Source organism: Carcharhinus amblyrhynchos, chromosome 21 (assembly GCF_965287045.1).
Source record: "Carcharhinus amblyrhynchos chromosome 21, sCarAmb.v2.hapA, whole genome shotgun sequence".
NCBI lineage: Eukaryota > Metazoa > Chordata > Chondrichthyes > Carcharhiniformes > Carcharhinidae > Carcharhinus > Carcharhinus amblyrhynchos.
The window spans coordinates 10,430,112-10,447,892 of record NC_137344.1 but is presented as its reverse complement, the minus strand read 5'-3'; the positions used below and the strand labels follow the sequence as shown (position 1 = coordinate 10,447,892).

General features: G+C 46.0%; 1 protein-coding gene across 5 annotated transcripts in view; it reads right to left on the bottom strand.

Moving 5' to 3' along the window:
• aatkb (apoptosis-associated tyrosine kinase b) overlaps nucleotides 1-17,781 on the bottom strand; it is a 301,371-nt gene that overhangs the window by 21,065 nt on the left and 262,525 nt on the right. For all 5 annotated transcript variants that reach the window (XM_080209476.1, XM_080209474.1, XM_080209478.1 and 2 more), the window contains 3 exons: nucleotides 12,277-12,410; nucleotides 8,337-8,421; nucleotides 1,610-1,731 (listed from right to left, as the gene is read on the bottom strand). In XM_080209476.1, coding sequence (XP_080065602.1) covers nucleotides 1,610-1,731; nucleotides 8,337-8,421; nucleotides 12,277-12,410 — 341 coding nt within the window. The remainder of the gene's footprint in view (nucleotides 1-1,609; nucleotides 1,732-8,336; nucleotides 8,422-12,276; nucleotides 12,411-17,781) is intronic.

Below are 17,781 nucleotides of genomic sequence, written 5' to 3'. Positions count from 1 at the left end.
CATTTGGGAGTACAAATCTCTATAATTTAAAGGAATTCTCTGTAAGGATCTGAAAAGTACAGAATTTTGTTTTGCTCAAAGTCTAATACTTCTTTCATCAACTTGTCTCTGACAAGATGCCAAACCGTCTATTCCATATTACTAGTGCATTTCCTAAGCATTATTTTCAGCATTAATTCTTTCTCAAAAGTGTTTTTTTAATTCTTTCATGAGATGTGGGCATAAGTCAAGTTATGTATTCATTAGTCACAAGTCAGGCCTACATTAACACTGCAATGAAGTTAATGTGAAATTCCCCTGTTGCCACACTTTCAGACTGTGGGAGGAAACCGGAGCATCAGGAGGAAACCCGTGCAGACATGGGGAGAACATGCAGACTCTGCACAGACAGTGCCCCAAGCCGGGAATGGAACCCATGAGGCAGCAGTGCTAACTACTGTGCCACCGTTCCGCCCCGTAATTGGTTAGGCCAAAATTTATTGCCCATCTCTAATTGCCCTTGAGAAGGTGGTGATGGTGAGCAGCCTTCTTGAACACCTGCAGCCACCTAACCAGCGCATCTTTGGACTGTGAGAGAAAACTGGAGCACCCGGAAGAAACCCACACAGACACAGGGAAAACATGCAAACTCCATGCAGTCAGTGATCCCAGGCTGGAATTGAATCTGGGTCCCTGGTGCTGTGGAGCAGTGATGTCCCCATGCCATGCCACTGTGCCAGCACGCTGCCCAAAGGAGAGATGGTAATGGTATTGTCATTAGACCGGTGATCCAGAGTAATGGTTTGGGGTCCAGGTTCGAATCCCACCATGGCAGATGAACAAATTTGTCAACACCTGCAAAGTAAACTTGCTGTCTGTGAAATGGAACATCCTGAAAAGGTGAAGAATGCTGTTAGAGAAATGCAAATGCTTCCTCTGCAATCCTCCGTGTGAAATGAGTAACTAGTTCTCAGTGGGAGTGAATTCTATGCACAAGGTTACCGACAACCTTTTCACAAAGTAGCAATTGTGCTTGGAAGGGCACAAGAATGGTTCATGGCGGGAAATGAAATATTACAATGATGCTACAGGAAGTACGCCCCCCCGTTAATAATACCATTAGATTTAGAAGGGCAATCGGAGAGGTTGCTGGGAAAGTGGTGAGTAAAGAAGTTTAAAGTTTATTTATTAGCGTCACAAGTAGGCTTACACTAACACTGTAATGTTTTTACTGTGGAAATCCCCTCGTTGCCACAGTCCAATGCCTGTTTGGGTACACCGAGGGAGAATTTAGCATGGTCATTGCATCTAACCAGCATTGTCTTTTGGCCTGTGGGAGGAAACCGGAGCATCCAGAGGAAATCCACACAGACATGGGGAGAGTGTGCAGATTCTGCACAGATAGTGACCCAAGTCGGGAACTGAACCTGGATCCCTGGTGCTGTGAGGCAGCAGTGCTAACCATTGTGCCACCCATTCCCCCACGACTGGGATTTCTTCATTTGGAGGAAAATCAAAATCTTTCAAAGGCACCGGATAGTTTTAAAAATACATCAGAAAGGTTTCCATTTCAATGTCGTGCTCTGTAGTTACTCAGAGACTGATACTGTCAGCCTCACCACTTGCTCACCAGATGTTACTAATCTTGGTTTGATCCACCACCAGCAGGTTCCCATGGACATCATCGATGAGCTCAGGTGCAATCCAGCGCAGTGGAATCCACAGCTGGTCTGGAGTTACAAAATAATCTTTCTGCATTTAAAATATCAGAAAGTCAGTGTTCATATCACTCTGCTCCCCACACAATCCCCACACCAACAACAGGCCCAACAGGAGTACCAGTGGCTTTCGATCAAACATCACAAAACGACTGAGCTCTTTCATAGAATCCCTTCAGTACCGAACGAGGCCATTCAGCCCTTCAAGCCTGTACCAACAACAATGCCACCCTATCCCTGTAGTCCCACATATTTATCCTGCTAATCCCCTTGAAATTAGGCTCAATTTAGCATGGCCAATCAACCTAACCTGCACATCTTTGGACTGTGGGAGGAAACCGGAGCACCCGGAGGAAACCCACGCAGACATGGGGAGAATGTGCAAACTCCATACAGACAGTGATCCAAGGCCAGAATAGAACCCAGGTCCCTGACTCTGTGAGGCAGCAGTGCTAACCACTGTGCCACCGTGTCGCCCCGTTCCTTTGCAGTTTTTGTTACATTGCATTTTGGTAAATCCGAAAGTGGGAGATGGTTAGTTGAGATGACAAGGTTGTGATTATTGTAGACATCATCACTGAGAAAGAAAGGGTCCTGATGGTTCCGAGAGAAATGTCAGGGGAGAACTTTGATCTCTAGCTCTATTTCAGTTCAAAGGAATCAAAGTATCTGGTGATAGGACAGGAACATGGAATTGAGGTGGAAGACCTTCCATGATCTTGTTGAATGGAGGAGCAGTTTTGAGGCACCGTGTGACGTACTGCAGCTCCTATTTCACTTTGCTCTGGGAAGTCCTGCTTTCCTTTACCAACATTGAGTTCTTTTTCTGTTAATTAAGCTCCCTTTTATCTGTGTCACCCTTAGCTTTCTCTGGATTGTCCTTGCAATTCTTCATTCTTTCCCATCTCTCCCACAACCCGAAGACAACCTGAAAGCAGGCCTGTGGGATCTAATTTGATGTACGGTGAGGAACTGAAGCACTGGCCTTGGTCTCAGTAAGAAGTCTCACAACACCAGTTTAAAGTGACACCTGACAAAGGAACAGCGTTCCGAAAGCTAGTGGCGTTTACTATCAAATAAACCTGTTGGACTTCAACCTGGTGTTGTGAGACTTCTTACTGTGTTTACCCCTGTCCAATGCCGGCATCTCCACATCATGACTTGCTTTCGGGCCATCATTGAGCTAGAAATGGCAGGTGTTTGTCTAAGTTAGGATGTACCAGCATCAGCGATGGCCCGAGTGGGGTTTCCTTCAGCTTCAATGTCCCACAGGAATCACACCATACAGAGTGGCGGTTTATCAATAATATGTAGATGCCCCCTCCCCGCAACCCACTACTTCCACGGCAAGATCTTGGGAAAAGACCATTCAGGTGTATTTTATAACCTTGTAGCATGATACCAACATGTTATTTAATGATTTGCCATCATTGTTAAAAGATAAGTGAATGGGTCACACTGTCCTCTACGAGAATACACCAGGATAACAATTTTGTGTTTATGTCTGACAGCCTAATTGTATTCACCTACTGACACTTGGGAGAACCAAACCCTTCTCTTGCGTCTCTCCGATCCTCAAAGGTACTCAGTCCAGGTCACCTTATTTTAAATTCAACAACCGTAACCTACTGACTAGAGCTGGACACTGAGAAAGAACCAGCTTACATCACAAAGTGCGACATCATGCACTCAGAAAATTAATTCCAATCACAGAATCTTTAATGATCATTCAGAATTCTGACCTCATAGACCATGGCATCACGACTCGGTCACGCATGATTGTTATGCCACATTGTACGCTGGGGAAGTCCCCATGTACACCATTGCCGGCGCTGGCACATCAGAATTAAAAAGTCATAGTGTCATAGAGGTTTACAGCATGGAAACAGGCCCTTTGGTCCAACTTGTCCATGCTGCCCTTTTTTTTAAAACCCCTAAGCTAGTCCCAATTGCCCTTGTTTGGCCCATATCCCTTGATACCTATTTTACCCATGTAACTGTCTAAATACTTTTTAAATGACAAAATTGCACCTGCCTCTAGTACTACCTCTGGCAATTGTTCCAGACACTCATCACCCTCTGAGTGAAAAAAATTGCCCCTCTGGACCCTTTTGTATTTCTCCCCTTAAACCTATGCCCTCTAGTTTTAGACTCCCCCACCTTTGGGAAAAGATATTGACTATCTAGCTGATCTGTGCCCCTCATTATTTTATAGGCCTCTATAAGATCACCCCTCAGCCTTCTACGCTCAGGAGAAAAAAGTCCCAGTCTATCCAGCCTCTCCTTATAACTCAAACCATCAAGTCCCAGTAGCATCCTGGTAAATCTTTTCTGCACTCTTTCTAGTTTAATATTATCCTTTCTATAATAGGATGACCAGAACTGTACACAGTATTCCAAGTGTGGCCTTACCAATGTCTTGTACAACTTCAACAAGACATCCCAACTCCCTTATTCGATGTTCTGACCAATGAAACTAAGCATATCTTGTGTTTATAGTCCTACGACCAAAATCAAACTCTATAACAATAATGTAAAGTCAGACCCTGCTGTAAGGATCTGAATGCAGGAGGGTACCAAACATGATAGTTGCCTAGATAATTTGCCGATTAGTCAAATACAATTTCCAATGAGGACCTGTGCAAGAAGACTGGTTGCTGCAGCATTGCCCTCGAGATCAAGGAGCATTATATAAGATGGCTCGGGCACGTGCTAAGGATGTTTCAAGAGGTAATATTGAAGATTGCTCCAAGGTGGACATCAGCCAACAACGTAAATGGGGCAAACCAAGAACCACATGGTGCAGGACCATGGTGACTGAACCGGACGAGATGGGAGCTTACTTGGAGTGAGGCACAAAACCACATCACAAGGCAGAGTCCCATAGAGGAATATTGTTGTGGTCTTATGTCCCAGAAGGGACAAGGAGGAGAACCAACTAACTAACTAATGAAATAACTAACTAACTAACTAATGAAATAATTAACTAACTAACTAACTATCCTTTACTTGAGGAGCAAGCTGTTGACTGAAGATTTCTTTGGCTCCTTTTTGACTTGCTTAGCTGGGGAGACAGCTAGATTGCAGAATAGTGCTAATGGCACAGGTTCAACTGCAGGTCTGGCAGCAAGTGTAAGGAGAGAAAAGAGCTGGCATTTCGAGTCTAGATAACCCTTCAACAAAGCTTTGACAAAGCATCATCTAGACTTGAAACATCAGCTCTTTTCTCTCCTTACAGATGCTGCCAGGCCTGTTGAGATTTTCCAGCATTTTCTCTTTTGGTTTCAGATTCCAGCATCTGCAGTAATTTGCTTTTATCCAGGGTCCAACTGCTGTACTGGCTGGGATAGTTCTTGCCCCATGCTTGATGTGGAATGGTGTCTCTCAATTGGTAACCAACTCTCTCTCTCTCTACTGGACAGACATATAAATGATCCTTTGTGGGCCGTGACTAATTAGGTTACATTTTCCTGTATGTGGGTTCTGACTGAGCCCATCACACCTACAAATGAGCTTTTCAAAGCTTTTTCTTATGTTTCTAAGTTTAAGTTTATTTGATTAGTCACAAATAAGCTTACAATAACACTGCAATGAAGTTACGGTGAAAATTGCCTAGTCACCACATTCTGGGGCCCGTTCGGGTACACTGAGGGAGAATTTACAATGGCCAATTCACCTAACCAGCAGGTCTTTCGGACTGTGGGAGGAAACAGGAGCATCCGCAGGAAACGCACGCAGACACGGGAGAACATGCAGACTCCGGACAGACAGTGACTTGAGGCCGGAATCAAACCCGGGTCCCTGGAGCTGTGAGGCAGCAGTGCTAATCACTGTGCCACCATGCCGCCCAAGATTGGGATTCTTAACGGTTGCCCCAGTGCACAATAGTTCACCAGGGACAACCCCCTCCCCATAGTCTCCACCACGTGCAATCCACCCCCCAACACTACCCAGGCACTGCCCCCGTCACTGCCCAGGGTGTGGGCAATGTCAGAGGGTAGACTATCTCCCTCCTGAACGATGTACTCACCTGAGCCTGCCAGCTGCACGATTTGGGAGACTGCCTGGACCTCATGCAGGTTTGCCCTCATACTGATATGAATGGACTTTCTTATGGGGTGGCGGGAGAGGGGGGTATATTTTTCAGGGGATAATTATATGCTAACATATGGAGATGATGTTCCCAGTGAAACACGTTTTATCACCGGCAGGGGAGGGACCAATCACATTGTGAGTTTGCGCCAGTGTGAAACGTGATTTGGACATTTTGTAAGATTTTCCACTGGCATCACTGACAAAAACAGGAGCAGAAAACCTTGGCCCAGATCCCGGCCCAGAGCTTAAGGGGTTCAAAAAGAAAAGGGCAGCATGAACAAGTTGGGCTGAAGGGCCTGTTTCCATGCTGTAAACCCCTTTGACTCGATGAGTCTAGACCATGAGGCTCAGGGCAGGAGTGCCTGCCCGCTGTGTGAGTTAGCAGGCCATACCCCATCACTCTGTGAATTAAGAATGGGTGCTCTATGTTGGCATTCTGAATGAGGGGACTTGACAGGATAGGCTCTGAGAAGATGTTTCTTCTCATGGTGGAATCTAGAACTAGAAGTTGAGTCTAAAATTAAAAGGTCTCCCATTTAAGATGGAGATGATGATGAATTTCTTCCATCAGGGGATTGTTAGTTTTTGGAATTCTCTTCCCCAGAGAACAGCAGGTCATTGAATATGCTGAAGATAGAGTTAGGTTTGGGAGAGAAAGAAAGGACACCAAGGGTTGTGGAGGCCAGGCAAGAAAGTGGTATTAAGGCCACAATCAAATCAGCCATAATCTTAATGAATGATGGATTGGGTTCAATAGGGAGAATGGCCTACTCCTGTTCCTATGTCTTGTAATTTCATAGGGGCATGTTTTAAGTAAGAACTAAGGGGTTTTCTCTCCAGATATTTGGCCCAGTGTGACAGTGCAGATCACATGTAATAAATGGCCAATCTCAGACACATCACACCTTTGCAGCAAATTCAGCAGCCTATTAGTTAATAACAACTTTCCTGAAATAAAGATTGAAAAGAAAACTCAAAGTCCCAAATCTACTCCTAATCCTGCTCCCAAACCCAATCCAAACCTACTCCCAACTCCAATCCCAAACCTGCTCCAAAACCCAATCCCAAATCTGCTCTGAAACCCAATCCCAAATCTGCTCTGAAACCCAATCCCAAATCTGCTCCGAAACCCAATCCCAAATCTGCTCCCAAACCTGCTCCCAAACCTAATCCCAAACACAATCCCAAACCAGCTTCCAAACCCAATCCCAAACCTGCTTCCAAACCTGCTCCCAAACCCAAGCCCAAATCTGCTCCCAATCCCACTCTCAAATCTGGTCCCAAGTCCAATCCCAAACCTGCTCCAATCCCACTCCCAAATCTGCTCCTAATGCCATAAGACCATAACACAATAAGATATAGGAGCAGAATCAGGCCACTTAGCTCATCGAGTCTGCTCCACCTTTCAGTCATAGCTAATATTTTTCTCATCCCCATTCTCCTGCCTTTTCCCCATAATCCCGATCCCCTTATTAATCAAGAATCTATCTATCTCTGTATCAAAGACACTCAATGACCTGGCCTCCACAGCCTTCTGCAGCAAAGAGTTCCACAGATTCACCACTCTCTGGCTGAAGAAATTCCTCCTCATCTCTGTTTTAAAGGATCTAAACTTATAACTAAAAGTGAATTGTTAGGGCAGTACCATATCCTCTAGACTACCTTACTGATCTTAAAATCGGTCATTTGTGAGCTTTGGCCATGCCTAAAACCACAATCTCCCTTTCCACTGCAGATTGAGATATTGTGTGTTTGATGGTATTTTTCTGTTTTATTTTTAACAAACTCTCTTGACCATCAGCAGTGTCTTGCTTGACTGGGAGGGTGCCTGGCCAACCTTTCTCAATGATACCCCAATCAATGGATGAGAGAGTGTGGACATAGAAACAAAGAAATTAGAAGCAGGAGTAGGCCACTCGGCCCTGCAAGGCTGCTCCGCCATTCATTCTGAACATGGCTGGTGGTCAAATTCAAAACCCTGATCCCCCCTCCCTTCCATGATGTGGAGATGCCGGCGTTGGACTGGGGTAAACACAGTAATGAATATCTTTATTCATGTAAATTGAGTTTGTGTCTTTATATGTCCTATTTGTGATCAGAACTCCCATCTACCTGACGAAGGAACAGCCAGTTCCAAAAGCTAGTGCCATTTGCTACAAATAAACCTGTTGGACTTTAACCTGATGTTGTGAGACTTCTTACTGTATTCCCCCCCTTTCACCCATATCCCTTGATCCCTTTAGACCCCAGAGCTAAATCTAATTTCTTCTTGAAATCAAATAATGTTTTGGCCTCAAACTGTCCTCCCAATTATGTGACGGGTCTTGGCTATACCCAAGAACACTTCATGAACTCATACCTTCTTTGAATGGATTTATCTTGAACTGACAATAGGAAACCAGGGGCCAGACACAATCTTACACCTCGTTAACATTCCCCAAATGGAAACACACAAGCTATTAATGAGTAACCGGAAAGCATGACCAAAATTAAATAGCACACAGCTCAAACATACATCCAATTCTTTATTCTTCATTCATTTACCTTGTACTTATTGTGAGAGAGTCCGTAGTCTCCAATTTTAACCGTTAGGTCTGCAGACAACAAGCAGTTTCGTAGCGCCATGTCACTGAATAAAGGAGAACCACAAACATTACTCTAAAACATAGGTCACAAATAGGTACAATTTAGATGCCACTTGCTTACTGTCAATTCTCCCCATCTCCTGAGGACCTTGTTTGGGCCTTGAAACACTCACCTCACCCAACTGGTCATTAATCGTACGGAGTTCTTAAAGCTAGGTTGACCCCCTCGCCTTGCACCCTGAGACTATTGGTGGGTTAGGAGGCTATTCAACACGTTTGCCCCTGTCCTCACAGGACATCCGGGTGTGAAATTCCAGCAGAAAATGGCTGAGTAGCAATCAGAATCAACCGTTCCCATCAGATCTGGGAATACTGAAGCCAATCCCTTCACCCTTTCTAGTGAATGTCAGCTTCATCAATACAGATCAGACACTGATCTATGGACAGCCCCAACTGTAGGATTACTAAGGTGAAACATTGAGCAGCACCTGAAACTATATATAATTTCTAAGTATTCCACACCGAGGGTTTCTTTTTGTTTTCTTATGCATTTTGCTCACTTGACAGCAAAGTCTGCAAGTTTTGAGGTAACTGCATGGTGCAGAACACTGCTGTTCCAACAGAGTGTGATCAGGCCCACTGGAATTGGGAATGGTTCCTCTCCAAGACAATCAGGCCAGCCAGTCAGCCTGACCTCATCCTGTGCACTTTGCAGTGACTGTGCTGAAGGACATCACTGGGGAATGGATAGCGATCTGGACTCCAGCCAAATGGTGTGGAACCAGGTCACCATATGGAGGTAGATGACCTTGCTGCAGTCTGAGATGGAAGAGAAAATGAACATTGGGGGCTAAAACACATTAGGGTAGGTATTGACGGCATGAAAGGAGGCTATTGAGCCCATCTTGTCTGTGCCAGCCCTTTGTTAACAATCCTATTGCTTTTTTTTAATTCACTCGTGGGACATGGGTGTTGCTGGCTAAGCCAGCATTTATTGCCCATCCCTAGTTGCCCAAGGGCAGTTGAGAGTCAACCATATTGTTGTGGCTCTGGAATCACATGCCAGCCAGACTGTATAAGGATGACAGATTTCCTTCCCTAAAGGACATTAGTGACCAGATGGATTTTTCTGATAATTGACAATGGTTTCATGGTCATCAGCAGATTCTTAATTCCAGATATATTTTATTGAATGCAAATTCCACCATCTGCTGTGGTAGGATTTGAACCCAGGTCCCCAGAATGTTAGCTGAGTTTCTGGATTAATAATCTAGCACATAATGCCACGAGGCCATCACCTCCCCTACAATCCTCTCCCTATAATCCTCCTGCTTCAATATGTTCTACTGGAGGGTGCCACTGCCTGTACCATATTGAAAACAGCCCATGATGAGTGTTCATTGAAAATTCCTTTGATTTTGTGTGCCAGCACACTTCCCAGAGCAAACAGACCAAACACGAGACAGAAGGTCAGAGCGAAAGGTCAGAACTTTCGGAGAGAGTCACGCGCGGAGCCGAGCAGCAGGTGGTCCGACCCGAGGAGCTGCTGCGGATTGGAGCTGGTTTTACCATGAGTCGGGGCAGTGAGCTGGGCTGGGCAAGCAGCGAGTGATCACCCCCCACAACAAAATCACTGATGCTGGAGCCACGAGGTTCACTCTGTCAGCATCAGGATATTGTTGCAGGTGATGAACATCAATGACGATCTCCTCATGGCAGGATGGGTGTGAGGTGAGGTATGGGGTGGGGTGGGGAGGGTGTGGGGGGTGTAGTGGGGGGAGGTGTGGGGTGGGGTGGGGAGAGTGTGGGGTGTTGGGGGGGTAGGTGTGGGGTGTGGGGGGGCTAGGTGTGGGGTGCGGAGGGTGGGGTGGGGGTGGTGGGAGGGTGGGGTGGGGGTGTGGGATGGGGAGGTGTGGGGTGGGGGTGGTAGGTGTGGGGTGTGGGGGGGGTAGGTGTGGGGTGTGGAGGGTGGGGTGGGAGGGTGTGGGGTGTGAGGTGTGGGATGGGGAGGTGTGGGGTGGGGGGGATGGGTGTGGGGGGGGTAGGTGTGGGGTGTGGGGGGGGTAGGTGTGGGGTGGGAGGGTGTGGGGTGTGAGGTGTGGGATGGGGAGGTGTGGGGTGGGGGTGGGGGTTGGGGTGAGGAAGGGAAGGGAGGAGAAGGTGGCTTCCGCCTGAAGGATTACTGCTCGCAGCTACAATCCCGCAATCAGCCATCACAAAGCAGAAAACAGTGCAAGAGAAAAAGAAGCTTGCAAAAAGAGAGAAGAGTCGTTATTAGGCTTAAAATAAAAGGGGGAAAACCAGTCTTCGAGGATCATAGACTTTTCATAAAGTTTATTTATTAGTGTTACAAATAGACTTACATTAACACTGGAATGAAGTTACTGTGAAAATCCCCTAGTTGCCACACACCAGCGCCTGTTCAGATACACTGAGGGAGAATTTAGCATGGCCAATGCATCAAACCAGCACGTCTTTCAGACTGCGGGAGGAAACTGGAGCACCCAGAGGAAACCCATGCAGACACAGGGAGAACATGCAGACTCCACACAGATAGTAACCCAAGCCAGAAATTGAACCCGAGTCCCTGGTGCTGTGAGGCAGCAGTGCTGACCACTGGGCCACCGTGCATTTCATAAAATATGTAAAGTGCAGAAGGGGATCGTTCGGCCCATTGAGTCTGCACCGACAACAATCCCACCCTATCCCCATAACCCCATTTATTTATCCTAATAATCCCCCTGTCACTGAGGGAAATTTAAAATGGCCAATGCATCTAATCCACACATCCTTTGACTGTGAGAGGAAACTGGAACACCCGGAGGAAACCCACAAAGACATGGGGAGAATGTGCAAACTCCACCCAAGGCTGGAATTGAACCCGGGTCCCTAGCGCTGTCAGGCAGCAGCACGAATCATCACCCACTTTTATCTTAAAATTGTCAATAGCAAAAAGCAGAAACTTGGCAATTTTTTAAAGCTTAGCTGCAGTACCCAGGAGCAACATCATCGTGCCTGTGGGTTCTTTTGGACCATTTTTAAACAATTAAATTTTATTTATTAGTGTCACAAGTAGGCTTACATTAACACTTGCAATGAAGTTACTGCAATGAAAATTCTGGCTGAGTCACCCTATAAATGTACCTTACATTGAGTTGTGGTGCTGAGTATTGCATTGCATTCTGTGCTGCCTTTTAAAGCAGTGCTGAAGAGTTCTCTTACTCGCATCCTTCTGAGTCTTGTGAAGACAAGGCTTCCAGCTTTTACAGCAGAAAAGGAAAGAGGTGTGTCCAGTTTTTTTAGTGGAGGTTTGAAGTGTGCAATTAACCCATCCATGTCGTTTATATGTAGCTTTACAAGCAGCCTTCTCGATTAAACTACAGGAAATGGTTTCATGAGACCATGCTTTCCTATGTCCCGAAAGGCACTTGCCTTTCAATGGAGCTGTGAAAGGCACTGCGTTTGGGTGGGGGGCTGCGGGAGGTGGCAGGGTGGTCTTTGGCTGCGTAAGGGGGTCTCTGCTGAGGTTACGGAAATTCCCTCTCTGGCACCAGCTGCACCGTGTTGTGACACTGTGCCCCCGTTGCAAGTGAGAGTGCTGCAGTGAAACACTAACTGATTGAATCCCAAGAGATGCCTTTTAACATTCTGCCCACGTACATTTTGATTCTTAGTACATCACGGCTAACTCCCCCGGATGGCTAAGGTACAGATAGTTTGTGCTGAACCGTCGCTGGCTTCTGTACCGTTTCCCGTAGTTTAATCAAGAAAGCTGTTTCTGAAGCTATATATAAACGACTCAAGTTCCTGAAATGCCATTAAAACGTAACTTAAATCTACACTGCAGAAGGCAGGTGGGAGTTTCCAGTCTGAGAGACAGAGTACAAACAGCATCCTACCTGTGTATGTAGTTATGTTTGTGGAGATACTGCAGACCTGATGTGATCTCGCATGCCATTCTCTGCAGGGTTGAAGTGTCCGGGGCCAGTTCATCAGCTGCATTATGAGTCCTTAAATAACCCTTTAAATCACCCTTAGAAACAGAGCAGTAAGAAAGCAAATGTTAGTCTGCAGCTTTAGGGTAATCTGCTTTGCTGGTCTGTTGTGCCCATAGAAAGTAAACACTGGATATCAGAATGGTGAACACTGCGTTTGAAGTTTATTTATTAGTGTCACAAGTAGGCTTATATTAACACTGCAATGAAGTTACTGTGAAAATCCCCTAGTGGCCACACTCCGATGCCTGTTCAGGTTCACTGAGGGGGAATGTAGCACGGCCAATGCACCTAACCAGCACGTCTTTCCGACTGTGGGAGGAAGCCGGAGCACCCAGAGGAGACCCGCACAGACATGGGGAGAATGCGCAGACTGCACACAAACAGTGACCTAAGCCAGGAATCGAACCCGGGTCCCTGGCACTGTGACGCAGCAGTGCTAACCACTGTGCCACCTCGCCGTCCACGTAATACCTTTTGATGTTATTCTATAGCCTCTGTGTTTCATTTCACTGTTACTGGTTATCATGAAGCTTCAAGGTTGATGGTGTGAGTGGGGGAGCAGTGGTTTGCTGAAAGGTTAAGAATAATTCGATACTTCTTTTTCATCATCCTTCAAACCAGCCCATCTGGAGAAAGCTCGTGATAAACCCACCAGCAATTCTGTATTTCCTATGTCGGGCGACCCTGCCCCCATCCCTAGCCAGCTCAGGATAAGGTTCCTGCGGCTGGAAGCTGAGCGAAGGACAGGAATTTGGAAATGTGTGGATAACGGAGAACCTTATTCCCATCCCTCCCACCACTGCCGCTTGCCATCTTCAAAGCTCCTGCCTGCTCCAAGGAGGAGGAGAAACACTTGCCTCTTCATGTTCACATTTTCTTTCTGCATTGATTGTACCAGCCTTGGCTGGATGCTGACACCCTCGTCACTGGATCACAAGGTTATGTGCTTAAGCCCCACTCTCTAAGTCAATAACTCAGTGTGATGGGAATGCTACATTGTCAGAGGTGCTGCCTGCTGTGTGAGGTGTTAAACCAAAGCCCCCGTTGGTTGAATTTCTCATGGCACTTTAGGGGTAAGATCAGGGGAGTTCGCCTGATATCTTGGCCAATGTTTACCTCTCCATCCAAAGTGCTGAAAAGTAAAGCAATCCAGCTACTTGCTGAATGTAAACTATCTCTGGCTGTTCTTCACTTCACGACAAGGAGTATACTTTGAAGCAGGCTACAAAATGCTTTGGAATAGCCCGAGTTTATGGAAGTGGCTGAACAAATGCATGTCCTTCCTTAACAATATTATTTGCCACCGTCAGAGGCTGGTGAATCTGTAGAATATTTTACTGCAGAGAGGAGCCCTTTGAACCATAGAAAAAATAGAAACGTATAGTGCAGAAAGAGGCCATTTGGCCCATCGAGTCTGCACTGACCACAATCCCACCCAGGCCCCAGCCCCATATCCCACACGTTTACCCACTAATCCCTCTAACCTACACATCTCAGGACTCTAAGGGGCAATTTTTAGCATGGCCAATCAACCTAACCCACACATCATTGGACCGTGGGAGGAAACCGGAGCACCCGGAGGAAACCCACACAGACACAGGGAGAAGGTGCAAACTCCACACAGACTGTGACCCAAGCACAGAGTTGAACCCAGGTCCCTGGAGCTATGAAGCAGCAGTGCTAACCACTGTGCTACTGTGCCGCCCTTTGGTCTATTCAAAGCTGAGATAGACAGATTTGTAATCAGGAAGGGAATCGAGGGGTGTGGGGATAAGATGGGAAGGTGGAGTTGAGAACTGTGTCAGATCAGCTGCCATCACATTGAATGGCAGAGCAGACTTGATGGGCCAAATGGCCTACTTATGCTCCTAACTCTTTAAGTATCAGTGTCACAATTAGGCTTACATTAACACTGCAATGAAGTCACTGTGAAAATCCCTTAGTTGCTACACTCCAACGCCCATTTGGGTACATTGAGGGGGAATTTAGCACGGCAATGCACAAACCAGCATGTCTTTTTGACTGTGGGGGGAAACTGGAGCACCCGGAGGAAACCCACACAGACGTGGGTAGGGGTGAACATGCAGACTCCGCACAGACAATGACCTAAGCTGGGAATTGAACCTGGGTCCCTGGCGTGTGAAGCAGCAGTATTAACCACTGTGCCACCGTGCAATGCCATCTAGGTCCTTCTCACCACTGTGTGGCATAGGTGAAGTGCCGTACAAAAACTGAATATATACACTGTAATTAAAGTAAAATAAATTGGGTGCTTCTTATAGATTGTGTAACATATACTCAATTCAAAATTGATTTGTGTTCTCAGGGATATAAGTGAGTGCAGCATGGGTAATGTACCATCCTATTGACTTAGTAAAAATAAAGCATGCAGCAGCAGAGCGTCAAGTACATGTTGAGGTCTCTGTAATGTAATTCATAGCTCAGTTCAGCAACATTCAATTGTTTGTACAGAATGATAAGAGCTCTCACTGACAATTCATAAATCAGTTTATGCATAAACACTTTGTTTTATTGTGCTCAGCTTCTCTACCTATTTACCTGATGGCTTTTGGTACTTTTTGCTGGTGACTTCCACTGCTTAACACATCAAAAAATACTTTTGATCCTTTTTTATAAATATTTGGAGCTGTAATGACAAAATCAAACCACCAGGAGGTAGCGTAGATCCAGGTTAATGTCTGTTCCAATAATCCTGCCATGTGCATTTTAAAACATCACGGCTTTGACTAGTTTTATTTAACAAGCTATTCCAATTTCAGACTGGCAAACAAATCTGCTTGAATTAACTAGGAGCGGTCAACCAGCTCAAACAGATTAGGAGTTTAGCACATTGCAGCTGAAGAATTGTAGATTGTGCTGACTCAAATAGTTTTCGCAATTCGCACTGGTTAAATCATGAACTGAGATTTTAACATGAACTAAATAATATTGAAGCAGTTGATTGGAATTCACCCGCAATGCACTTGCTCTGTTGGTCCAGGTGAAAAGAACAAAGTGCAAATGCTGCAAATTGCAAAGCAGGTTGTCCAGAATCGGTGAGAGGAGGTATTTCCAGAGGGACATTTGATCAGGACGGGTCTGGCCAGAGGTCCCACTCCAAACCTCTATTTTCAACGCTGGCCAACCTGTTGTGTATTCCCAGCAATTTCAGCTACTATTCTCCACCGCCCCGCTCCCCCATCCACCCGCCCCCCCCCCCCCCGCCCTCAGGGGACTTAGTATCTCCAATAAATACATTTCAGACATCTCTGCCCTATTCTTAAAAATATTACCTTAAAAATCGTCATTGTCAGAATGCACCTAGGTCACTAGCTCATATCACACAGAGTCTCCACGCTGGATACTCCACTCTTTGGGACATTTCATTCTGTGTCGCAATTAAGTGGGAGCTCTTGTTGCAAAATATAATATTTTCATGAAGCTTCTTTGTACAGGCACCTCAAATATGTAAGTATGTAAATCATAGAACCCCTACAGTGCAGAAGGAGGCCATTCAGCCCATCGAGTCTGCACTGACAACAACCCCACCCAGGCCCTATCCCCAAAACCCCGCACATTTACCCCACTAATCCCTCTAACATACACATCCTGGAACACGAAGGGGCAATTTAGAATGGCCAATTAAGCTAGCCTGCATATCTTTGGACTGTGTGAGGAAACTGGAGCACCCGGAGGAAACCCACACAGACCATGGGAAGAAGGTACAAACTCTAAACAGATAGTGACCCAAACTGGGAACCGAACCCAGGTCCTTGGAGCTGTTGGGCAGCAGTGCTAACCACTGTGCCACCGAGCTGCCCAACTCCACTGGCGAAGACTAAAACCACAAGGAATTTGATAATATTAAAGTTTATTTATTAGTGTCGCAAATAGGCTTACGTTAACACTGTAATGAGGTTACTGTGAAAAATCACATAGTCGCCACACTCCAGTGCCTGTTCAGGTACACTGAAAGAGACTTTAGCATGGCCAATGCACCTAACCAGCACACCTTTCAAATTGTGGGAGGAAACCGGAGCACCCGGAGGAAACCCGCACAGACATGGGGAGAACGGGTGACCCAAGCCTGGAATTGAACCCGGGTCCCTGGCGCTGTGAGGCAGCAGTGATAACCACCGTGCCACCCCTATCAACACAGGTCAAGGCTAATGTTTAGATTGCTGTGTTGGTGTTGATTATATCCCAGTTGCCTCAACTTTGACGGGTCAACGTGCACAGACTGTGCTTGTCAAAGTGCTGCGGTAATGAGGTTGTCAGTTGACAAGCTCGTGTTGTTTTGGTGAGCAGAAAATGGAAGCTTTCAACAACACATGTTAAATGTCTCTCTGCTCCTCTCGGAGCCTCACAGGAATTTCCCAGGAATGCTGACAATTCACAGTGGCAGCTGTTTGCTCCACTATCCTCCAGCTCTGCTTCAATCCTGGACTTCATAAATGCCCTGTGATTTGTCATCAGGTCCCTCAAGAACGTAACAGCTACTATAAGCCATTCTGACTGATAAGAAGAGTGATATCCTGGGGGAAACTCAAGCCAGCCTGGCACTGTACAGCCATCAGAATGATGCACAGTCAGGCTTGAAGAGCTGGCTGATGGACCCCCAGAGCAATCCCTCCCTTTTAACTATTTTTCTTCCTTCATTCATGGGACATGGGCATCGCTGGCTGGCCAGTATCTATTGCCCATCCCTGGCTGCTTTTGTTCAGAGCACGGAGAATTTGGCACTTGCTGCAGTGGGACGGGAGAATCCCAGCTGCGGGCGTGGCTGGAGAATCTAATCCAATGATTAAGCTTCCACAGCCCTCTGGAGTAAAGAATTCCAAAGATTCACCGCCCACTGAGTGAAGGAATTCCTCCTCAGCAAATTTGGAAGATGGTCAGTTGAGAGTCAACCACATTGCTGTGAATCTGGAGTCACATGTAGGCCAGACCAGGTAAGGATGGCAGATTTCCTTCCCAAAAGGACATTAGTGAATCAGATGGATTTTTCTGACAATCGACAATGGTTTCATGGTCATCAGTAGATTCTTAATTCCAGATTTTTTTTCATTGAATTCAAATCCCACCATCCACAGAACATTAGCTGAGTTTCTGGGTTAATAATATTGTGATAATACCACGAGGTCATTGCCTCCCCTAACTGTAGAACAGAATTTTCCACCATGGTACACAGTGAGTAAGGGACTGCATTAGTGAGAAGGAATCTGAAGGGTCACCTCCCCTTTTAGGCTCCTCTGGCCAGGGTTGTGATTTCTTGTCCAAAGGAGAGGAGATAAAAGGACAAATGGATAATAACATCGTAACACAAAATCCCAACTCTCCTGGTTTTTTTTCAGTCAAAGATAAGACTAAGTTTAATGTAGGATGACAGAGTGGCAAAATGGTTAG